The sequence below is a fragment of the Eulemur rufifrons genome, chromosome 7 (assembly GCF_041146395.1).
Source record: "Eulemur rufifrons isolate Redbay chromosome 7, OSU_ERuf_1, whole genome shotgun sequence".
Classification (NCBI taxonomy): domain Eukaryota; kingdom Metazoa; phylum Chordata; class Mammalia; order Primates; family Lemuridae; genus Eulemur; species Eulemur rufifrons.
In genome coordinates this window covers 260,544,596-260,569,881 of record NC_090989.1, presented here as the reverse complement: position 1 = coordinate 260,569,881, position 25,286 = coordinate 260,544,596, and the positions used below count along the sequence as shown (strand labels likewise).

Here is a 25,286-nt window from a genome sequence, read left to right as displayed (position 1 = left end):
GTCTGCCACATGGTAGTTGCTCAATGGATATTTGTTGTGTGAACAAATATTGGTTGATTGGATTGAATGGAGTTCAGTATATTAGCATGTAGGGCCTCTTTGCGTTCCATTTTCCTTATCTATAAAATAATATATAAAATAAATAATACAAGGCTGTTGTGGGATCAAGCAATCAAATGAGGCCATGCTCATCCTTCCTATATGGTGAGGGAATAGATGCATGTTTGCAGCTGTTACAGAAGAATCCTGTGCTTGCAAGGCAGCAGGAAAGGCCAGGCCCTCTCTGGTGATCCTCCTTTTGATGTCCTCCCTTTGCAGAGACAAGCCCTGCTTGGCAGGGGAGGAGGAGTGGACCACTGCCCCAGTTCCCCAGACCATCACGGAGCTCTTCCAAAATGGGAACTGGACGATGCAGAACCCCTCGCCCGCCTGCCAGTGTAGCAGTGACAAGATCAAGAAGATGCTGCCTGTGTGTCCCGCAGGGGCAGGGGGGCTGCCTCCTCCGCAAGTGAGTTACTCTCAGGGGATAACTGAGGAGGTGGGGATGCAGGGTGGGCTGGGAGCTCCTGTTTGGAGCAGGAATGAATGAGATGTCATGTGAGGAAGGTCTGTTTCAGCCCAGGCCTTACTTCTTGCCATAGGGAAAAGCATGTTCCACATTGTGCCTATGCCTGTCCCACAGTGGTGATGTCACGACCCAGACTGTGACAGGCCTGGCTTCCGGCCCTGGCTCTGTTACAAATAAGCTGGTGGCCTTCTTCAGACCACTTTAACTCCCCGGGCCCGTTTCCTCACCTCTGAATTAGGGAGGCTGGACAAGAAATCTTCCTAGGGTCTTGTAAACTATGACATTCTCTGGGACTGTGAGTTTGGGGAGAGGTCCTGGGCCATTTTTTTCTGAGAGCAGTTCCAGGAAGAGACTTGCTCGTGATGGCTCTCTGCTGCCCCGTCAGGTTGCAGGGTGAGCACAAGCTATTTTAAATGGGTGAGAGCCAAAAGAAGTCCTGGTTACTTACTACTCTTTAAAATAACAGCTAATCTAGTCATCAGTGTAACTCCAATGAACAAAAGAATTCACTAGGCATAGTTAATGATGCTGTTCCCTAAAAATCTCTTGGGACTATGAAGAACTACATCTCATTGTTTATTGTTTAGATGTTCAGAATAAATTCCTGGGGAAGACCTTGGCTTGGCATAAGTGCATGACAGGTGCCGAGGGCAGGATGAGCCCGACATTGGTGCTGGGTGGCTGAGGGCAGTGCCTGGGCCCCATGGTCAAGGTTCTGGTCCCACTGTGGTACATGCCGGAGGGGCATGGTCACTGTTGGCCTTGATTTGTTTTCTGCCCCAGTTCTTGTCTATAAACACCCACGTGCTTGGTTTTTTTTGTGGTGACAGAGAAAACAGAACACTGCAGACACCCTTCAGAACCTGACTGGAAGAAACATTTCGGATTACCTGGTGAAGACATATGTGCAGATCATAGCGAAAAGGTGACTATTTACTAAACTTGGCCCCTGCTTTATCATTACTGATTAGAGGAATTACAGGCCTATCCACAGTAGACTGGAGCAGTGGGGGAAATGCCAGATTATGGCTTGATGGTGTCTAAGGGGAGCTTAGGATATTATCCCAAACTAGGATGAGAGGGATTGTGAACATTCAGTTGTCATCTTAAAGGCTGAGGCAGCCTCATCTAGAGTAAAAATAACTCTGGATTCAATTTCAAATTCTGCCACTTACTAGTTGCTTGACCAGGGCAACCAGTTATCCTTCTAAAGCCTTAGTTTGTATGAAATGTGGTATTAGGCCGGGCGTGGTGGCTTAGACCTGTAATCCCAGCACTTTGGGACACTGAGGCCAGGAGTTCAAGGCCAGCCTGGGCCCTTTCTAAAAAATAAACAAATAAATAAAATAAGATGTGATATTAATGTTGCCCATATAAGTTTGTTAAAATTAAGTGAAATCATATATGTAAATTGTCTTGGGTACGCTCCCATGGATACTCCATGGTACTATGTGATGTCATGGAGAGAGTTGTGGGAAGACTTAGCAGCCTGCCTTGGCTATGACCTTGGAACAGCCTTGTAGCTTCCTGTGCATGGAAGCATGATATTGAATGCTTAGTTGGAAGCATGATATTGAAGGATGGTTTCCTTCCCATCGGTTCAGTCAGTTGGCTTTCTGTGTTAGGAGCTCTTGGTGACTTTAAATGACAAGCATGTACTGGAATGATAATGACCATGAGTTTCCAAGAAAGAGACATAACCTCTCCACATGTCATCTACAACAGAAGTATAACTTTGAGTTGAAAAAGCTTCTAGTTCCGTCACCTATTGGTCTAGACAGTGACTTTAAAATCTAGGCTATGATTCTCATATAAGTAAAGGGGTTTTCAGAATGGAGAGAAGAAAAGACATGCTGAGAATGGGCCCCTTCCCATTGGCACAACGCGGTAACACCAGCCTGATCATAGGGTTATTTCTGTCCCTTTCTTTTATCTTCAGGTACATGTTTGCTCCTTTTGCATCATCAGGAGTAGGATCGATGCTTTCTTTGAACTGACTTTTGGTTTCTTTGTCTTTACTTTCTGCAGCTTAAAGAACAAGATGTGGGTGAATGAGTTTAGGTAAGTTGATCTCCTTCTGTGCCTTCAGTTTTTCCTGTACCTCTAGCTCAGGAGAATGGTTTTGAGGCAGGTGTATCTTGCCTCGAGGGCAGTCGTTGGTTTGGACGTTGTCACTCACACACTCTTGGGTGCTGCCTCACTGTCGGAGGCACAGAGGCCCTGCAGAAGCACAAGAGACTTGGGTTAGACTTGCTCTGTAGCTTTGCCTAGAACATCTCTGCTCAGTGCCCAGTGGCCACTGCAGAGGCCTCTGAAATATCTGGCACACTGATTTCCTTGAGGAGACTGAGAAAGCTCTCAAGGGTCTCTAGGGATTTCAAGTAAATACAATGTTATGAGGGGACTGCCTATCCTAGTTACACTCCCCCTCCACCAGCCAGATTCCCAAGGGTTCCTAGGAACTCAAAGACAATTTTTTAGGCAGTTAGCATGGGACTAAGAAGGTCTTAGAGGAAATAAGAGGCATCAGCATCATCTATTTTCCCTGTATTTTAACCCATTTATACCTTTGGGTTTTGAAGAATCCTTGAGGCCAATTTATATATCATGGAAATTGAGATAGCTGATGTGGCTGCCACAGGGGACCCCAAAAGCTCTCTGTTACCGATTCCCACTTTTCCTTCTTGCCTTTTCGCCAAGGCCCAGGACCCCTGGAACTCTGGGCAGACCAGATGCAGGCCCCTGTAGTGGCCCTCATGCTAGGAAAGAGCCAAGGCCTGTCTATAAGCCCTATCTGGCCTCCGCTGGGCAGTGTCCCTCACACCTGCACTGACCCCCATCTGCTTGCCTCCAGACCCAAGCTCAGGCCTGAACCACCAGGGTAGGAGGAGCATCTATGAGATGAATGACTATTCTTTCCTCAATGTTCAATCGTCTAACTGTGTGTATGTCATCAGGCCAAGTCCTCTCCGCTGAGCAGGAACCACAAGAGTTAAGAGAGAGAATGCCAGAATCCATTAGAAAAGGCCAAGGTGTAACTTCCCCGAGTCAAACTTGGGCCCCACTTTGAATGGGAATTTGCCTCAGTGAAGCTCATACACACTTCCACGGTGTCTGCTGCCGAGTGATACTGTGCACCACACTGTCTGGGTTTTGATGTCAGGCTGTTTTTTTTTTTTTTAGGTATGGCGGGTTTTCCCTGGGTGTCAGTAATTCTCAAGCACTTCCTCCGAGTCAAGAAGTTAATGATGCCATCAAGCAAGTGAAGAAACACTTGAGACTGGCCAAGGTACAGTATCCGTCGTAAGACATGTCAGAAAAATGTCCTCAGAGCTGTTGGGACATGGGAGTATTTGGCAGGTAAATCTGATCACGTAGCAGCTCATTATTCTGCACACGTTTGAATGCAAAGCTATCATTGGCATTTAGTGATCTGAGCTGGACCAGACTGCACTACTCAGTGTATATTTGAAAGTACAGATCCAAAACAAATTCAGAGATTTAAAAGCTCTCAGAACAACTTAGTTTACAAATATAGCCAGTGGGTAAATAAACTGGGTTTAAAACATACTTTTTGCAAACAATCACTGGCTAAGCAGGAAATGAATCATTTTCTTTTTTAAGCTGGCAGGCCGGTCCTTAGGCCCTGATGAATGCTCACTTCAAATCTCTGTATTCCCGTTTTTAAGTGAGAATCAAGGGGTTGGATGACATGGACTCTGGGATTTTGGACAGCAGCAACAGTCCTAGAGACAGACTACAGCCCTGCTTTTGAGGGACAGGCCCACGCGTCTGACTCATCTGCACCTGGAGTGTGGTCGTGGCTCCTTGATGATGTCAGGGGAATACGCCTTCAAAGCCCCACCACGTGGTGATAGCCAGACGTTAGATTCTTGGGGCCTGGAGTCACAGTGTTTCTGCGCAATTCCTTCTAGACTGGTGGCATCGTGGCAGCATCAGTGCTGTAGGTTTCTGGTCACTTGGTTCTAAGGAGCCCTTCGTTTGAGGGCTTCAAATTTAATTTCAGTGAACGAGGTGGTAGTGGTATTGCTCTTCACAGGGTGGCCCTGTTGTCCAGACTTACTGTCACCCTTCACCTGTGTGAACGGTCTCAACTGAGGCAGGTTTCTGTTGTTTACAGGACAGTTCTGCAGATCGATTTCTCAGCAACTTGGGAAGGTTTATGACAGGACTGGACACCAAAAATAATGTCAAGGTAAATCACCATCTGAGTTCCAGTAGCTTCTCGGTGAATAGTCATCCTTATGTTCCCTGAAGTCCTTTGAGCTCATGGTAAAGTTGAGAGGGGCATGCAGAACAGAAAAGAGCAAACTTAACTCTGCCAGCGAGGCAGGACAGTATGGTGATTAAGAGAATTTGCTTTGCCACCAGACATACCAGGTGAACCACTGTGATCTTGACTTAGTTACTTCACCTCTCTGAGCCTCAGTTCCCTCATCTATAAAATGGAGACAGTAATCACGGCTGTCTCCCAACTGTTGTGAGACCTAAGTGAGTTAAAGATATGTAAGGTCCTCACCGCACTGCCTGGCCACACGGTCAGCGGCCAGTGTATCCTGTGTGCTGTCACTGCTTTGCCATGTTCTGTGATTATAGTGTTTTGTCTTGGTATGTGGCTGGAATTTCTTAAGTTTACGTTCATGTTTTGTGATGTGCACCTACCTTTGCAAGCAGGGTTTGGGGGCGTTACCATGTATCTGTTTTATTTCAGGTGTGGTTCAATAACAAGGGCTGGCATGCCATCAGCTCTTTCCTGAATGTCATCAACAATGCCATTCTCCGGGCCAACCTGCAGAAGGGAGAGAATCCTAGCCGATATGGGATTACTGCTTTCAATCACCCCCTCAATCTCACCAAGCAGCAGCTCTCAGAGGTGGCTCTGTAAGTGTAGCTGTGTCTTAATGGATGGGGTGGGGAGAGGAGAGGGAGTTGGGATCGTGGAGCAGGGGGAAGAAATAGGAAGCTGACTGTAGGATAACAGCTGCAGAGACAGTTATGTTATGGTACGTCTGCGTTGATCCAAGCTCTGGGCAGAAAAGATAAGTTTACGAATTGGCTGGCAGGGCTTCTTGACTGCAAAGAGCAATGGCACTGATATATACAAATCATTACACTTAGTGAATTCATATAAAATCATTACATTTAGTGAATTCATATAAAGTGAGTTAAAAAATTGCTAATAAAATCCTAAAATACTTCATCTTGCTATTAATACAAATGTTTAATGAAAAATTAGTTTCATTTGTTTTAAAACCACTGTTTTAAACTTGGTGCAATGTGCTTTTATTAACTTGTATCTTTAATTCCTGAATTAAGCTGTGTGTGTGAGAGAGAGAAGTTTAAAGCCAATTATGAGCTAGTTTAAAGTGTGTGGCCTTTGGAATCAGAGATCTGGGTTTGAATCTGGTCTCCTTTCTAGATATATGATGATAAATGAGGCAAATCATGTAAATTGTTAAGTCTAGCACCCAACAGAGTTGATATTCAACACACGTTAGATCCTTTTCCTGCATATGAAGCATGGCAGATATTGTTCCTGCTTCACTCCTATAGAATATCAACATAGGACACTAGGATCTTGATATCAAGACCCCATGTAATGGGCCTGTAAGACTGTTCTTATAAGGATCTAATAGAATTTTTGCGTGTGTTAGATCGCTGTGCTACGTGGAGTTGTTTTCAAGTTTATAGCCAGAAAAAATTATTTGAGTAGTTGTACACTAGTGTTTCTGCTCTTATTTAGTTTTCTGGCCACACTTGGCCTTTGTGTATGAAAATTTACAACCTATTGCTCTTACAACATCAAGAACAATGGACCAAAGTGATATCATTAGGCTACTCTCAGGCTTCCTCATTAGTCTTATTATGTCAGTGGACTCTTTTTGATCCTAGTAAAATCAGTTTTGCATTTGAATTGTCAGGTTTTTTTTTTTTTTTTACTTAAAAAGTATCATCTCAACCATGAACAAAATGTATCTGGTGAGCAGAAGTTTTTCCCTGGGTTGTGCCTTGGGTGTGTGAATGTGTGTGTGTGTGTGTGTGTGTGTGTCTCTCTCTCCATGTCCTCATCGATTGAGCCCCAGCTGCATCAGAGATCCCTCAGATCCTCACTGCTTTTTTCTTTCCAGGATGACCACATCAGTGGACGTCCTTGTGTCCATCTGCGTCATCTTTGCAATGTCCTTCGTCCCAGCCAGCTTTGTCGTGTTCCTGATCCAGGAGCGGGTCAGCAAAGCGAAGCACCTGCAGTTCATCAGTGGAGTGAAGCCTGTCATCTATTGGCTCTCCAATTTTGTCTGGGACATGGTAAGGACACAGGCCTGCTGTTTCTTTATAAATGTCCATCAGGTCCATGGATTGGAATGGACAGGGAAGAAAGAGTCCTGGCTCTCACCAGGGAATGTTCCAGCTCATCTAAAGATGTATGAAAAAGCAATGAGTGCATTGCACACTGTTTGGGGAATGGTAACACTTGAAGGTGCTGACTCGGGAAGGGGGAGGTGGAGGGGGAGGGACATATACCTACATGATGGGTGCAACGCGCACTACCTGGGGAACGGACACGCCTGGAGCTCTGACTTGGGGGGAAAGGCGGTACATGGGTAACGTATGTAACTTGCAATTCTGTATCCCCCATAACAATAAGATGAAATAAAAAAAATAAATAAAATAAAGATGTATGAAAAAGGAAAAGGCAGGGGCAGTTGATCACTTTCGTGGCATTTGGTACTAGAGCTAATGTTACACAGAGGGAAAAATCTGCATATACTGATTAAATTAACACCACTACCACCTAAGTTCCTAAGTAAAAATCAGAGAGATAGAAGGATTTTCGTCAAACACCAAGTCAGCACCTTTAACTTCTCTAATGGGTTTTAACCTCCAGAGTCAGGATGTTCTTTGCCTTTCTAGGAGAGCCATCTGTCACTTGAAAGCTCTATACATTTATCAGCAGCTTATCTATCCATTGCAAATATGTTTTTTTTGTATTGGCTGTAATACATTGCTTCTGTTTGGACCAATGTGGAGGACTTCAAAGAATTCTGAAGTTCTAATTATTACAAAGTGCAGTTGAAAGACATCTCCCTATAACTTCCATTAATTATAAGCCACACAGAGCAAATCTAATTCTCCCACTGGACAGCCCTTGGATATCTATATTTATATTTATATATGTGTATGTATTTTATATATATATATATATATATATATATGTATGTGTATATATATATGTATTTTTTTTTTTTGAGGCAGTCTAGCTCTGTTGCCTGGTCTAAAGTGCCGTGGCATCAGCCTGGCTCACAGCAACCTCAAATTCCTGGGCTCAAGTGATCCTCCTGCCTCAGCCTGCCTAGTAGCGAGGACTACAGGCATGCGCCACCATGCCCAGCTAATTGTTTCCTATTTTTAGTAGAGACAGGGTATTGCTCTTGTTCAGGCTGGTCTCGAAATCCTGACCTCAAGCAATCCTCCCGCCTAGGCCTCCCAGAGTGCTGGGGTTACAAGTGTTAGCCACCGTGCCAGCCCAGCCCCCGGATATTTAAAGCTAACTCTCTAACTCATATTTAACCGAAGTCTTCCCCAGACAAGATGACATATGAGAACATGCTTTGTGATCTCTAAAACATGGTACAAATGTGAATGATGGTGGTGGAGATGATGATGATGATGTATGTGCTGATTATACCAATTAGTGACTGTGCTGATTCGACTTGTCACTGTTCTGATCTGATTGTCTTTCTATGGCCATGCTTCATATTTCTGTCCCTTTTGAAAAGCGAAAGTCTAGAATTAACCTTGTGTTCAGGCTGTGGTCTGAATAGTTACGAGCCTAGAGGGAGTTGATCTTTATTCCACACTCCTGTTACTACAGCACAAGGGTTTTGCATTTGGGAAGTAACACTGTCTTACTGGCAACCTCGTGGTGAACGAAAACTGCCATTTCACACAAATGATTGTTAAATCGGGTCTCTATCTCTCTGTACTGATGCATTTGACTTTTCTTGAACCTGAACTTTACTTTTATCCCTGTGAAACTACATCTTGTTTAGTGTCCATTTATTTCGTTTTTGTTTTATCTTGATTCTGTAATTACTCCAGCCAGTAAACACAGAATGAGTGCTCACTGTGTCTGACCACGCCAGGCATAGAGGATTCAGAGATGAAAGATCACGGCCCGGAACTCAGGGACATCACTTATCTTCCTATGTATTATCTGTCCCTCCCTGCTTTAGAGCCCCTGAAATTTGCTGTAAGCCTGTCTTCATCTAAGTTGTTGATAAACACATCAAATAGGATGGGACTGAGGCGGAGCCCTGTGGTCTGAAGCTGCAGTTCTAACAGCTCTCAGGCTCACTGTCACCTCCCTGCCTGCGCTTTGCTCTGCCAGCCATGAATTCTCATAATTATCCTATGGTCAAGTCTTTATTTCTGCATTTTACTGCTTGATGCCCTGTCAGGGAAGACTTTAAAATTATTCTCGGTGTGATGAAACAATTCTGACATTCATTTTATGAGCGCTTACCTCATAAATAGATTACATGTGAGATTGAACTCGGTCAGACTATAATATAGCATTAATGATGAAACAGACACAATCATCTTCGAGAGGAAGAGTGGAAGCTTATTTGCCGCCTGTGAAATTGAAATTACTCTGACTAGGAGTCCATCGTTCAGTAGGTTTACTGAGCGTGACACCTTGGCTTAGCTACTGGAAAGACGGAAAGGGCATGCAGTTTATAAAATCAGCCAAGGGTAAAATGCTTGTCAAAATGTATTGTCTGGTATTTTGATTAATAGGTTATATGGCTTCATTAATTCAAAGTTACTCTCCGGTATGTTTATCTGCCCTTCCTTGTCCGATGACGTCGAGGACTTGGGATGTGTTGTGTATTTGACTTAGGGGTGAACTTTATTTCCTTGTTTTCACTTTTAGTGCAATTATGTGGTCCCTGCCACGCTGGTCATTATCATCTTCATCTGCTTCCAGCAGAAGTCCTATGTGTCCTCCACCAACCTGCCTGTGCTGGCCCTTCTACTTTTACTGTACGGGTAAGACACCTCTGGGTGGGAAATCTCACAGCGGGTAACGCATTTGGTGCACAGTGTCAGAGGGAGGGCAAAGGACTCCCCATGGACATTTATCTTTGTGCCTCGCCAGGTGGTCGATCACACCACTTATGTACCCAGCCTCCTTCGTGTTCAAGATCCCCAGCACAGCCTACGTGGTGCTCACCAGTGTGAACCTTTTCATTGGCATCAATGGCAGTGTGGCCACCTTTGTGCTGGAGCTCTTCACCAACAATGTGAGTTCTGCAGAAAGGACACCTCTTGCTGGGATGAGCATCTCTGGGAGCCAGAGAACAGTGTTTAATAGTGATCTTTTTTCACTTGTCTGTGGCGTTGACACCGCTGACCGCTCTGTCCTTTTTCAGACTCTGTCTTCCCAGGAAGGTGTAGGACCTTTCTCTCCTGCTGAGCCTTGTATTTCTTTGGTCAAGCTTTTTAGTTTCTTTTGACAAGTTCTTTTATCTTCTTTCTGTTTGTTTCAGTGTTGCTATTCCCAAGACTTGGTCCTCTGTTACCTTTGCTTTCCACTTTAGACACCAGCTCTGGGCGATGCCATTCAATCCCAAGGCTTTTTCTACCACCTCTCTTGGTGCCTTTTATTGTTATCTTTCAGATCTGTGCCTTTGGCCTTGAATGTTCCCTGGAACTCCAGTCTCCCATTCTTACTTGTCCAGTGGATGGCTCCATTTAGATAGATACCCCAAGTTGTATGTGTCCTAATCCTCTTTGCCCTCAGAAGCTGGTATTTCTCCTGCCGTCCATGTCACACTCAGTGGCATTACCATTCACTCAGTTGCCCACTCTGGCTCTCTTAGAGTCGTCCTAGCTTCGCTATTGCTTATTTCCCATGTTTGACATGTCACGCCATCAGTTCTTACAGATGTCTGAAACAGGCTGCCTCTCCATTCCTGTTGTCATTGCCTGTGTCCAGACACCTTAGTGTAGCACACAAGGCCTTTCCCAGGTACACAGCCCTTTCTGGCCAGTTCCCATCACACCCTTTCCCTATGTCCTGTAAGCTTCAGCTGACTTGTCCCTTATACCCAACATAGTCCTGTAGGCCTGGCTTGAATTGCCCTTCTTCTATCGCAGGGCCCGGAAGTAGCTCCCTTACCTTTCAAGATTTAGCTCAAATATGAAGCTTTTCATACCTTCCTTAGGGTAGGTGCTCTCTCTTTTCCCTGTGATGTCAGAGCCTTGAGTTCATGCCTCTAAGACAACACACATCCAGTTATATAGTAATTTCCTATGTACATGCTTTTCTTCCTCAGAGTGGAGACTTATTAACTTTTGCCTCTCCCATGCTGTAAGACAATGCATCCAGCATATAGCACCTTACTCAGTTGCTGGATATTTGGCCACTGCTGCCTTGTGGGGTCATAATAAGTTCTGATGTATTTGAGAAGAATTTTTAGAATTCTAACAAAATTCTGAAACTCAAATATTGACCCAGACATGAGCAATTTGCTTTTAAAATGCTAAGCAAATATTTTGTTACAGATTTGCTTCTGATTAAACATAGCCCTGTTTCTAAACTCTGTCCCTTATTTCTCGATATTCATAATATTACTCCAAATTTTCTGAAGAATAGAATTTTGTTATGTTATATATCATCAGTTATGCATGCTGCTGTTTATTTGTATCTGAATTCAAAGGTTCAGTTTGTCCTCAGGGAATCAAATTTTTCCTTCACTCTCATATTTCAGACTTTGATAAATTTTTAGTATAAACCATGAATGACATCTAATCTTTCTCTCCCACTGCAATTTTTTTTTTTTAGAAGCTGAACAACATCAATGATATCCTGAAATCGGTATTCTTGATTTTCCCACATTTTTGCCTGGGAAGAGGGCTCATTGACATGGTGAAAAACCAGGCAATGGCTGATGCCCTGGAAAGGTTTGGTGAGTGCAACAGTGGCTGCAGAATGCTTTAATGGAGATGACAGTTTGCACAGGGCTTGGAACCCTGGCCTTTGCTTTTGGACAGAAGCTGGTGACTGGGCATAGGATGTCCCCTGCTCTCCCTACCCACTGATAGGGCTCATGCTAACACAGCTGGTTGTGGCATGGGCCTTGTGACATAGCCATCTGTCTGTGCCTTTCATAGCATTGACATAAGTGAGAGAGCAATTTTGGAGGTAAGGAAAATGCTGGCACATGCTTGCACCCCCGGTTCATGCCATTGGTTGGGTTTGCCAGAGTCATTGGACAAGTCAAACCACAGGATCGGGAATTAGATAAAGGACAGAGAATCAGAAGGAAAGATGCAAAGTTTGGCTCTATTAGGCAAATCATGGCCCTCCAGCTGAGATCATATATTATCTTTTACACAGTTTATAAAAAGATAATTTATTACAGCTTTTTCTACCTTTAGAGTAGTTAAAAATATTTCTCCAGTGGCCATATGGCCATCATTCATCCTCTGGCTAATATAGCCAGATCAGTCATGTTAGTTTTTCAACTTGGAGGTACAAAGGAGATGTATCAGGAATTTAAGGAATATCTACATAAAACCAGGTGATTTAATTGAGTCATTAGGTTACATTATATCATTATATACTACTGAAAGAGGTTATCTTTTTTTTGTTTTTTTTTTTTTAAGAGACAGGGTCTTGTTTTGTTAGCTAGGCTGGGGTGCAATAGCATGATCATAGCTTACTGCAACCTCAAACTCCTAGGCTCAAGCGATCCTCCCACCTCAGCCTCTCAAGTAGCTAGGACTGCAGGTATATGCCACCATGTCTGGTTAAAAGTGGCACCTTTTTAAAGTGCTTTCTAATATTTCTTGTTATGGAAGCTTGGAATTTATTAAAATACTGACCCTACAAATTACCCTGGATTGTTTGCCTTTTTTAAAAGGAATTTTGTATGTCTCTTTCAAAAAGAAATATTAAGTATCTTCTTCAATGAAGTTACAAATCTAATGTCTGTTGGCTCTGAAATTCTGATTGATACTGGGTTATAGTATGTTTCCCTAACTTGGACTTGGAAAGTGATCACTCCTTTGTTATTATTTTTCTCCTTGTCCTGGGCACTAGCTATTGGTGTTTATAGGGGAGACAGGTGAGTTTCTAGGAAGACAGGCCTAAATCTAGGGCCTGATTTTGATGGGCCCTGGAAGGGAGGGCCATGATTTTGATGCCTCCATTCTGACTGTGTCTCTGTATTGTGTCTACCAGGGGAGAATCGCTTCGTGTCACCACTATCTTGGGACTTGGTGGGACGAAACCTCTTCGCCATGGCTGTGGAAGGGGTGGTCTTCTTCCTCATTACTGTTCTCATCCAGTACAGATTCTTCATCAGGCCCAGGTAAGCTTTATCTCAGAACTCGTAGAGTACCTGGTTAGGGGTCACAGAGGAGGTGCACTGGGGAACACTTGCCAATGGTGGTTGGATTGAACTGAACTCAAAATAGATAATCACACTGATTTTCCTAATGAGGGCCTGCCCCAAGCCCCCGCCCCACCCATCCGGGAAACTGGCGAGTAGGTTTGTAAGACTGCTTTAGAGACTGGATCTTTGCCCTGAAAAATAGTTTCAAAAGTTCATTCTTCTTAATTTGTTCACACTAAGACCAGTAAATGCAAAGCTTCCTCCTCTGAATGATGAGGATGAAGATGTGAGGCGGGAAAGACAGAGAATTCTTGACGGTGGAGGCCAGAATGACATCTTGGAAATCAAGGAGTTGACGAAGGTGAGACAGTGAATACAGGTTACAACAGGTTGTTTTCAGTTTTCTCAGTTTTATGTGTTGGAAACTAGCATTTTGCTGGCTTGCTTAATAAAAAGAGTATGCTTCCTAAAATGTGCATCTGTACCAAGCTTCTGTCAGTTTAATTTTACACAATGAGTGCATTGTGCACTGTTTGGGGAGTGGTAACACTTGAAGGTGCTGACTCGGGAAGGGGGGGTGGGGAAGGGAGGGATATATACCTACATGATGGGTGCAATGCGCACGACCTGGGGAACAGACACGTCTGGAGCTCTGGCTTGCGGGGAAAGGCGGAACAGGAGCAACGTATGTAACCTGAAATTCTGTATCCCCCATAACAAGATGAAATAAAATAAAAAAAAAAAAAAAAAAAAGAAATTCCAGGTGGGCACACTAGTTTAGATATTTTAATTAGAGGCTAAAATATTGCATTCTGTCAATTTGAATCACATTTATCCTTCAGATCTAGACATTATGTATTTATTCACTTATTTAATCAAATGACATTTTAATACATTTTCTAAATATTTCATTTCTTTGTAAACATGATTATTTGGTCACCACCAAAATCTGTGGTTTAAGTCATTCTGTTATCCTTTTGGCCCTCCTTCTCAATGTTGTAAGGTTATCCCCTTTATTAGGAGGTTGAGGACAGCAACAAAGCCTCTATTACTTTGAAATTACTATTGAAATTAGGGAGACCTTTCTAATAGCATCATCTCCTACCACTATCTCAATCTAAAGCATGTAACAATCAGAGAACTCTATCAGGAAGCTGGTTTTCCTTTCCCCAATAAATACATTTCTCAATTCCTTAGTAAAAAAAAAAAAAAAAAAAAAAACCACCATGGAAACCTAATTAAAGAAAATCCTACTGAGAATACTTTTGTATTGTGAATTCCCATTCTCGAATATATTTGTTTTGTACATTTACATTTATGTGTTAGTTATTAAAATATACGAATTTTATGTATCTAGTCAGAACTGATGTAGGGAGGGAGAATAAATGGTTGATTTTGAGTTTCATAGTCCAAAAAGCTGATATATCCCCATTGCTCAGGTGGAAGGTCTGTTTCAGCCCTCTTTAGATGCTGGGATCCCCAAATTTCACTTTTTTATAATCTGTACAATATTTGTAATATTTTGATTACAAATTTCTACCCTGTGGAATTTAATTTTTAAAATATCTATAAGATGTTTATATGTAAATAAATGAAAAATTATATAGCTATTAATGACCAATACATTTTTTAAAAGACAGATTAAAAAATAAATTCACTTTTATTTTGAGCTTCAGAGTCAGTCAGAAGCCAGTTGCCACAGAGGCAGACCAAGGCTCTTAGCACATCAAACATGTGACTTAGTCTTTTTGATGAGTCTTATTTTGTGGTGTGTAGGGTTATAATCCCCTCTTCCACAATTGCTTGGGAGAGCTGTGAGTCACTGAGGCTCATGAATTTTTGCATTTTGTTTGTTGCAGATATATAGAAGGAAGAGGAAGCCTGCTGTTGACAGGATTTGCGTTGGCATTCCTCCTGGTGAGGTAAAGACATTTTGTCTACATTGTGTTTGTTCATATTAATTCATACTCTCTCTACTCAATCAAACAATGTCTGTCTGTAAGAGGTGAAAGTGGCTTTTAAAGGCTTCTCTACTTATGCCTGTGTGGAGCAATCAGTCATTGAGAGGATGGGGAACCCGTACGTAAAAAGAGAAATGATTTTGGATAATCCTAGGCAGTTTAAGAAAAAGCATACACATTCAAAATGTGCTTCTGTGATCCATTTGGGACGATGATGAAATTCAAATAGATTTTAAAAAATAGATTTCTCTCCTTTTTCATTCCTGTTTGTGTTCTTTTTGCCCTTTAGCCAGAGTAGGTAATGTCATTTGACTAGCTGGCGTTCTTACTGGTTTTTCACACATTACCATGGCCTCAACCTGATGATTCAAATAATATTTACAAATATGGAACACATAAAATGGTCTCATTGCAAGATGTATATTTAAATATCTCTATGATGTCTTAAAACCAAGAAAATATTTGATTCTTCGTTAATATTTAAGAAGGATGTTTTAGGATCATGTTATAAAAACTAACCTAAGGTAGCTACCTTATAGGGGTCAATTCATATTCAGATTTTAGTAGTTTGCTTCTACAACTTACCCAATCTTACTTTTTCAGTGCTTTGGACTCCTGGGAGTTAATGGGGCTGGGAAATCATCAACCTTCAAGATGTTAACTGGAGATACCACAGTTACCAGAGGAGATGCTTTCCTTAACAAAAATAGGTGAGAAAAGAAGTGGCCTGTATTTTGCCACAAAGACTTTGTTTTTCAATTATTTAAAGAAATACGTTATTATTTTTCTGATTATAATGGCAATACTTAAGAGTTCATAATAATTTTGAAATATAGTAAAGTATAAAAAAGACCATATATAATAAAAATCATACATAATTTCACTACCTAGAGATAATCAAAATTTACAGTTCCTTTCAGTCTCACTCTATTCTTTTAACAGCTTTATTCTGCTATAATTTACATATCATATAATTTACTTGTGTTAAGAGTGCAATTCAGTGATTTTTAGTAAATTCACAGAGTTGTGCAACCATCACCACAATCCAGTTTTAGAATTTTTCCATCACCCCAAATCTATCTTATATATACATATAAATATGCCATAAATTGAGATCATACTATATATAAATTTTAAAATTAGTTTTTACTGTTAATGAGTATACTATCAATATTTCCCAATGGGTTACATATTCTAAGATGTAGAATTTTACACTGTTACATAAAATTCCCCTATGTACATGTATATATAATTTATTTAATCAATTTCTTATAAATGTTGAACATTTATTAGTTTTCATTTTCACTATGTATATCTGTGTCTATATATATATCTTTTATTACTTCCTCAGGGAAAATTCCTATAAAGCAAAAGGGTATATACATGCCAAATTGTCCTCTCTAAAGGGCATATGATTGACACTGTTAAGCCATTTCTGAGGCTGCACAGGTCACTAAGCAATCTGATCTTTGGGAGTACACATTAGAGACCTACTAGACAATGTTATCTTAAATACTCTAAACATGTGGGGCTTCTCTGGGATTTTTATGTGGAGAGATAGCATAAGGCACTGGCTTTCAAACTTTTATGACCATGACCCATGTAGGAATTACATTTTACATCTCAATCCAGTACATACACACAGACACATAAACACACATATAACTTAAAGTTTCATAAAATAATACCTACTGTTACTACTTATAGCGCACTCTGATATTTCTTACTCTACTCTAGACCATGTCATTAAAAAAGTGTTGGTTGTGACACACTAGATTTATTTCACAACCCACTAATTAATGGCTGATGACTCACAATTTGAAAATACTGGACAGGAGATAGCTGATAAAATTAAGCAAAAAAACTTAATGTAATCATAGATCCCGGGCAAGGGCGTCTCTTACCAGTTTTTTTCAGTAGCAACATAAAGGAGCACTAGGAGAACAGACATTCTGGAAGCAGCAGGCCTAAGGTTGCACAATTGCTTCCCTAGGCTTGTCCCCAGCAGAAAGCTCCTGGGACATACAGCTACGGCAGTAATAACTGGTCCAGACTAAGGTTTGCTGCACGGACTGGTTGTAAGAACTGCCTTGGGCAGTGTATCTGATGGCCAGGCATAGTGTTGGGGGTACCTCAATCATAATTCTAGAAAAGGCTGACCCTGGAGATACTAATTACATTTGCAGAGAGGAATGAATGCTGCTGGAAAAGGTCAAGTTCATGGTTGTCCCAATGTGGTTGAAGTACAGTCATCCGACTGAGATGTGGACACTGAACTCTCATATCAGAGATTCTTAACTTGATTGGCTTCATAGAACCTAAAAGCCACTCCCACCAACATATATAAAATTGTGTCTGTAGGTGTATTTTTTCTGTCACCAGATTCTCAGAGGGTCTGTGATCAAAAAAATAAAAAACAACAACAACAAACAAACAAATAAATAAAAAACCCTGAAGGAGCTAGAAGGCTTCCTAGGCTGGGTGTTTAGTGGCACCATGGGATCTGGAATACGCACACTATGACTGAGTCAATGTGTGGGCAGCAGAAAGCAGAGGGAGCTCACATGCAAGATTTCTGGTTCTTCTGTGGGCCCAAATGGCCATGAAGGAGACTTTGGAGCAACAAGGCACTTGATACTTACGACTGCATCATGGGGTCAAGTCTAGGATGGAGATTTAGCATTAAAGCTCCAGGACAGTGTGACTTGGGTGGCTGGTAAAGAATGTGCTGCAGTTGGCACGGACTCAGGAATTCAGAAATAGGACTGAACCTGCAGACCGAAGTGTTGGCAGAGCCAGGTGCGAGGCCTGGGCAGGCAGGACCCCTGACTGCCAGGAAGAGCTGGCAGCCTGGGGGCAGAAAGGCTGTTCCTTCAAGTGGCAGCAGGTACACTGGTATCTATGTTATGCCCAAGCATGCTTTATAGGCACAGTAGGCCAGATTGTCTGACCACAATATCTCTAAATGCTTAAAATCTGACTAGTCTCATTGTCCTTCGCAGTATCTTATCAAACATCCATGAAGTCCATCAGAGCATGGGCTATTGTCCTCAGTTTGATGCCATCACAGAGCTGCTGACTGGGAGAGAGCATGTGGAGTTCTTCGCCCTTTTGAGAGGAGTCCCAGAGAAAGAAGTTGGCAAGGTACCGTGGGCACCAGAAAGCTCGCCTGCCTCCGCTGGCACCCTCACAGTACATGGCTTATGGACTTTGGGCTGTTTTTCCTCACCAATGCAGCAGTATGAAGTGCTGGCTCCTTGCACCTGCGTTCAGGGCGGGAGCCCACAGTGGTGGAGGGTTGGGGGGCAGGGCTGGGCAGGCATGTGCTGGGGAGCAGAGACAGGGTGCTGATACTGCCACATGAGGAGGCCCTTCTCCCTGCCTTTGGCGCCTCACCAGATGCTAGGTCATGGTTATAGAAGTCCTGAAAGAAAGTGTAAGAAAGTATGCTAAAATTACCAAGCTGGACAAAAGTCAAGGTGCTTTTCATCGTTCTAGGTGGGTGAGTGGGCAATTCGGAAACTGGGCCTCGTGAAGTATGGAGAAAAATATGCCGGAAACTACAGTGGAGGCAATAAGCGCAAGCTCTCGACAGCCATGGCTCTGATCGGCGGGCCTCCTGTGGTGTTTCTGGTGAGTGGATGCAAAACCATTGCTCTGGCCTGAAGGGCAAACATGAGTGCTTGAAAGTCCTGTGTCTCCAGGGCTGTTGCATGACGACTGGCTTGTCCCCCACCAGGCACAGCAGAGCAGCCCTGGAGAAGCAGAGGGAGGCTTCTCCCTTGGCAGACACTGATGTGGCTCTGCTACGCCCTCAGGTGCCCAGATAGAGATACCTCAGGCACCTGTTTCTCTGGCTTAGACAACCCCAGCAAAAGTGTGACGGAGGCTGGATGTGTGATTTGATCTTTCTCTGGAATGTTCATTCTGACTATCTATGTGTTCATCCCCTGAAGACAGAGAGTATAGACACAGCTTCAAAATCCCCAAAGTAGCAACTAGATCATAGTTTCTTACACACAAATAGATGAAAAAAAGGTCAGACTGTGCAGTAGCCCTTGACCCATTTCCTTCTGTAGCAGAGAAGAACATTGGTATTACTACAGGAAGAAGCCTTGGATTGAGGTTTTAATGTTATCTGGACCGTATCGATCTGGAATTGTTTCCATAAGACCAGCAAGTTCAATAAATATAATAGGGTGTTAGGCTGGAGTGAGCTAGAATAAAAAAGAAAAGGAATTTTACCCAAACCTTATACTGACTTCAATAGAGGTTTCAGACAAAAAGTTTTTTTAGTATATACGTATCAGGCACGAAAAGGTGATTGAAACTAAATGGCTTTTTCCCTTTCCTATTTATTTGGAGAAATTTGTAATTTTATAAGAAAGTGCTCAGCATATTTGAGTTTCCTGCTTTGATGAGACATTTATAAAAGTGATCTTGTTACAAACGAGCTTGAAACTTATTCTGGTTCTTTGGTCTATCACGAAATAATTAGAATGGTGAGTTAAAATTTAGGCTATTCCTAAGGTGCTTCTGCATTTAAAAACAAATATGTCTTTTTTTTCCCCAGCAGATAATAAGATTTTATTTTAATTACAGGATGAACCCACCACAGGCATGGATCCCAAAGCCCGGCGATTCTTGTGGAATTGTGCCCTGAGTATTGTCAAGGAGGGGAGATCAGTGGTGCTTACATCTCATAGGTCTGTAGAAAAGTCTTGGCCTGGCTTCTATACCATGGATTTTTAAGTTTGCCAAGCAGTATGTATGATCATTTGTAAAAATCAGATAATATAGAAAAGCAAAGATTAAAACAATTATTACCACTTGAAGACAATTATTATTATCATTGGGCTGTGTATCTTTGCAGTTTTCCTGTGCAAATCTATATATATGTGTGTGTACTTTTACAAACAAAAATGCAGGCATAGTATATATACTGCACTTTTTCACTTAAAAATATATTGTGAACTTTATTCCAAGTCAGTACATTTTTATGTCATTGTTTCTTATAGTTGGATAGTATTCCATTAGAATATACCTTATTTAACTATTCTACTTTTGGTAGAGATTTGAATTGCATCCAAATTGTTCACAATCGTAAACAGCACTGCAGTGAACAGCATCACTAGTATATCTACGTGTATTTGTAACAGGACATGATTCCTGAAGCTGGAAATCTGTTTTTCTGAAATGTCATGGTAATGTTCTAATGGTTATAGGAGCATTTCTCTAACTAAAGCCTTGTTCTGTTTTCCCACAGTATGGAAGAATGTGAAGCTCTTTGCACTAGGATGGCAATTATGGTCAATGGAAGGTTCAGGTGTCTTGGCAGCGTCCAACATCTGAAAAATAGGTAACAGAGAATTTTGGGGGGGATAGTGCCTAGTGAGAAAGCTTAATATTTATTCTTTTGTGAGTATATAAATGCTGGCTCTAAAATAAAGGGAAATAAAACTGAGCAAAATGGTATAGTGGAAAGAATGAGGGCTTTGAAGTCAAACAGAGCTGCATTCAAATTCTGTCTTTACCATTTACTGGTTGTGTGACTCCTGGGAAAGTTACTTAACCTCTCTTAGAGTCAGTTTCCCGGAATCTCTACCTCCTGGCTTTGTTATATAGATGAAATGAAAACAATGTATATGTGCCAGTATGGGTAAGAGCACAAGCTTTGGAGTCAAACACAAATGAGTTCATATCCTGGCCCTACCACTTACGAGCTTTGAGCCATGTGCAGGTGACTAATTCCCCGGGCCCCAGTTTCTCTGTGACAATCTGCCAGACTTCATGGGTCCAAGTGAGGATTAAAGATCATGTATTCTGGCATGTGGCATGGCACTTCACATAGAACAGGTTTTCAGTAGTAACTGATTCCTTCTCTCAGAAACTTATTTCTGGGCCTGTCAGGGACCTCCCTTTTTCATGGCGTAAGTTGGGCTCTCAGGGTTAAATATTCTTTTGAGATATTTCCTGGGGATCTTCCATTTGGCTTTTTTTTTCCTGCTTTCAGGTTTGGAGACGGTTATACAATAGTTGTACGAATAGCAGGGTCCAACCCTGACCTGAAGCCTGTCCAGGAGTTCTTCGGACTTGCCTTTCCGGGAAGTGTGCTCAAAGAGAAACACCGGAACATGCTGCAGTACCAGCTTCCCTCTTCATTATCTTCTCTGGCCAGGATATTCAGCATCCTCTCCCAGAGCAAAAAGCGACTCCACATAGAAGACTACTCTGTTTCTCAGACAACGCTTGACCAAGTAAGCTTTGAGTGTCAAGAATAGATTTACTTGTCAGCATGAGGATTTCCACCTACCCATCCCCCTGCCATGGGCCCAAGCGCAGTTTAGACTATCTGTGCTTGAACTCCTGATATACTATTAATAATACTAGCTGTGCTTTTTACCAAACCTCTCAGAACTTGAAAAGGGAGATGATGCTATCTACTTTATTAGGTTATTGTGAGAATTTGTACTAATAATAATCATAATAACTACCCTTATTGAGGACCTGTCATGGGCCAGGCATTTTGCCAGGTGCCTTAACCCATTTAAATAAGAAAATAAAAACTACCAAACAGATCTTGGCACTTAATAGGTCTTCAGTAAATGTTTTCTTCCCTCTTTCCTTTAATCAACCCTATACGTGCCAGAGCAAATAAATGACTGAGCAATCGGTGATGTGCGGGGCAATACGAAAAGTCATTTTTAAAATGATTTTTGCATTTTTCAAGTATTCCTCCCTCACACACAGTTTTCTAGTTAAAATACTTAATGTAGTTCTGTATTCTCCTATCTGACCTAATTTCAACATAAGGAAAAATGAAACTAGAATAATAAAAGAGCAAGTCAAGTGTTATTTATAAAGGTCCATCTGTCTTTTAACAGGTATTTGTGAACTTTGCCAAGGACCAAAGTGATGATGACCACTTAAAGGACCTGTCATTACACAAAAACCAGACAGTAGTGGATGTTGCAGTTCTCACATCTTTTCTGCAGGATGAGAAAGTGAAAGAAAGTTATGTATGAAGAATCCTATTCATACAGGGTGGCTGAAAGTGAGGAGGAACTAGACCTTCCTTTGCACCAATGAAGTGTTCCAGAGGAAAGAGCCAGAAAGTTCTTGTGGAAAGAAGTAAACTGGATACTGTACTGATACTATTCAATGCAATGCAATTCAATGCAATGAAAACAAAATTCCATTACAGGGGCAGTGCCTTTGTAGCCTTTGTCTTATATGGCTCTCGAGTGAAAAAGACTTGAATTTAGTTTATTACCTTATACCTATGTGAAACTCTAGTATGGAACCCAGTGGACATATGGGTTTGAAATCGTACTTTTTTTGTTCCTGTGTATTCTCACTGGGGTTGCAACAATAATTCATCACGTAATCATGGCCAGTGATTATTTAATAAAATCAAAAGGCATGCACATCCTCAGTCCTTAAGCCATGCCATGCTAGGGGATTGGTTTCCCGGTGACACATCCATTGCTGGCAATGAGTGTGCCAGAATTACCAGTGCCAAGTTGCTCAGAAAGTCTGAACACCATGGTGTGTCACGCACACTTTTGTGAAGGCTGCTCTTCTCAGAGTCTGTTGACGTCATTAAATATCAGGTGACAAAATGGTGCCATGTGTGGCTAGTCCTGCTTTGATCCCTTCTTTGAGCTGCTCTGGTGGTGGTAACATGGAAAATATGGGTGTCTCTAGAAACAGAAAACTTGGTTTCTCTGTCATGTTGTCCCATGCTTGGAGCTATAGGTCTACAGGGTCATATTTCTGAAGACTCTTTAAATATACTTAGATCCTGGTAAGAAGCCAAGAAGCAGCAGCCAGGCTGCTGGGGCTGCATGCTGCTGAGGCCAGGGCATGGGATTAAAGGGACGGCGCATTCAACCCTGGGAAACCTGTGTCCATTTGTCCTAACACGGTACACTGCATCTCGAGATCTTTGTTATCTGACACAAGTGTAGTATTATTTCTAGCTTTTTGAATTAATCTAGAAAATGAAAGAATGAAGTTGTATTTTTACAAAAATCTTTGTACTTTTAATGCTATTTGGAGTTTTAAGTTCTATCAGTGACTTCTAAATCATTAGGATGGCCTCTTTTTAGCACCCTGTGGTATAGAATATGGCTATACTGCCTCACTAGCTTTATTTTCTTGTATAAGATTGTAGAGTGATCATCTGACTAGTGCCTAGAAAACAATGGGATGGTCAAAATCTCATGACAATTATACTTGAGTTTCTTTAAGATCATTTAGGATACTCTTAATCTCAGTTCATCAATCAAGTATTTTTTGAGTGTATGCTGTAGGTGAAAGAGTATACATGTATGTATGTATGGGAGAGTTAGAAATTAAGTCTCAGTAGATTTCCTGTGCCACATTATTCGGCTAACTGGTTCTACAAATATTGTGGGGTTTTTTTTGTTGTTGTTAGTTATGGGCACCCACTGAAAGAATATTGGGTGGCTTTTTTTTTTTTTTCAATAGCAACAATGCAGAAAGCCAAGAAAGTACAAGGATCACAAGGCTAAACAATGAATTCTTTCACAGAGAAAACAGCTAGCTTGGAAACTTGCTGAACAACACAACTTCTGTTTTATGGCATTTCATACATTCAAATAACTGGCTTTGCAGATGTTAGACACCCCATTAAATCTCTGACAATCTCAAATTTTTCATCTTTTCAATCACTAACTTATGAAAAAAATAAAAACAACAAATGTTTCCACATGGAGTATTTTTTCAGGCTTTCTAACCCAGTCATATTTTTTTTAGTCAATAAACATTTTTTTAAAAATATTATTTTATTGATACATAATGTCATCAGTCTTGTGATTGAACAAAAATATGAGAGGAACTACTGTTTGGCCAAGTTCAAGTGATATTTCAATATTATTACTAATTCTTTTAACTTTCCCCAAAATTTAAATATTAATTCTAAAGGTATAAGACTTCATTCAGATCTATTTCAAATTTATATATATGTTCTAAATTTACAGAATGTTATATTAACTTATTGCTTGAAAAGAAAAATGACTGTTTTAGAGATTAATGTCAGTATTATTTTCTAAAATGATAAGTAATGAAGGTACATTTACAATGAGTAGTGAAATGAGATCATTATATTTTATGTTGTCTTCAAAGATATACAATTCATAGAATACTTTATCCTTGTCTAATATTTTTCAAAATCAAACTTTTATTGGTTTTCCCATTTCACTGTAATCATGTTCTAATTCTTCATTATATTAAATCCATAAGAAACTCCTTCCTTTAATTATTCTGACTTCAAGGCCATATTTTAACAAAATCAAAAGGCACTGTGAACTACTTTGAAAAAAAACACAATTCACTATAGATTTAAAAGGATCTCTTCTGAAGCTAGAAATAATCTACAGTTATACATCAACTTTATTATTATTGTGCTACCTTTTTAGACTATTCAAGTAGTAATCTTTTAAACTTTCCTGTGTAAATCTAATTATGGTGGAAATTTTTACCAACTCTACGCTCAATCAAGTAAAATTTCTGTATATTCCCTGTGGAAATGTAACTATGTGAGTTTCAGAAATTCTCAATAGAAGTGTCCAAAGATTTCTGCTTTTGGACACCCTGGAAAACTTATTAACAACTGTGAATATGAAAAATACAATGAAATTAACAAGCTCTCTAGACATAAATACCCAGCACAATTCATTGTTAAAAACAACCAAACCTCAAACTACTGTATTTCATTATCTGTACTGAAATCATATGTTTTGTGACTATTAAATGTTGCACATCATTCATTCACTGTATAGTAATCATTGACTAAAGGGATTTCTCTATGTTTTTTTCTTATGGTTGTATATATCAGGTAAATTTTTTTCCAAAGAGCCATGTGTCATACTGAACCACTTTGATATTGAGATATTAATTTGTACTCTCTTGTTACTATTTACTAGTAATAATGTAATACCATAGTAATATTGCTCTAATTCTTTCCAAAATTGTTGCATCCCTTTTTATAGAATGTTTATATTTCCATAGGATTAGGTATGCTATTATCCCTCCTTGTACCCTAGGAGGAAGCTGTTTTTGTGCTTTTTCTTTATCATTGGCCCTTCATTCCAAGCACTTTATGCTGTCTGTAATGGGATCTATTTTTGCACTGGAATATCTGAGAATTGCAAAAACAGACAAAAGTTTCACAATAGATTTCTAAGTTAAATCATTTTCATTAAAAGGAAAAAAGAAAAAAAATTTGTATTGTCAATAACTTTATATGAAGTATTAAAAAGGCATATTTCTATGTTGTATTGAGTCACAAAATAAAGCTGTGACAGT

At 40.8% G+C, this 25,286-nt stretch overlaps 1 protein-coding gene across 1 annotated transcript in view; it reads left to right on the top strand.

Moving 5' to 3' along the window:
• ABCA1 (ATP binding cassette subfamily A member 1) overlaps positions 1–24,624 on the top strand; it is a 128,391-nt gene extending 103,767 nt beyond the window's left edge. The window contains exons 31-50 of the mRNA XM_069476646.1: positions 319–508; positions 1,399–1,493; positions 2,597–2,629; positions 3,752–3,857; positions 4,710–4,784; positions 5,301–5,470; positions 6,718–6,895; positions 9,525–9,640; positions 9,750–9,894; positions 11,439–11,562; positions 12,840–12,969; positions 13,234–13,354; positions 14,853–14,915; positions 15,558–15,664; positions 17,957–18,098; positions 18,453–18,587; positions 19,557–19,660; positions 20,221–20,313; positions 20,968–21,211; positions 21,839–24,624. Coding sequence (XP_069332747.1) covers positions 319–508; positions 1,399–1,493; positions 2,597–2,629; positions 3,752–3,857; positions 4,710–4,784; positions 5,301–5,470; positions 6,718–6,895; positions 9,525–9,640; positions 9,750–9,894; positions 11,439–11,562; positions 12,840–12,969; positions 13,234–13,354; positions 14,853–14,915; positions 15,558–15,664; positions 17,957–18,098; positions 18,453–18,587; positions 19,557–19,660; positions 20,221–20,313; positions 20,968–21,211; positions 21,839–21,979 — 2,512 coding nt within the window. The 3' untranslated portion in view covers positions 21,980–24,624. The remainder of the gene's footprint in view (positions 1–318; positions 509–1,398; positions 1,494–2,596; positions 2,630–3,751; positions 3,858–4,709; positions 4,785–5,300; positions 5,471–6,717; positions 6,896–9,524; positions 9,641–9,749; positions 9,895–11,438; positions 11,563–12,839; positions 12,970–13,233; positions 13,355–14,852; positions 14,916–15,557; positions 15,665–17,956; positions 18,099–18,452; positions 18,588–19,556; positions 19,661–20,220; positions 20,314–20,967; positions 21,212–21,838) is intronic.
• Positions 24,625–25,286: the final 662 nt, after the last annotated feature.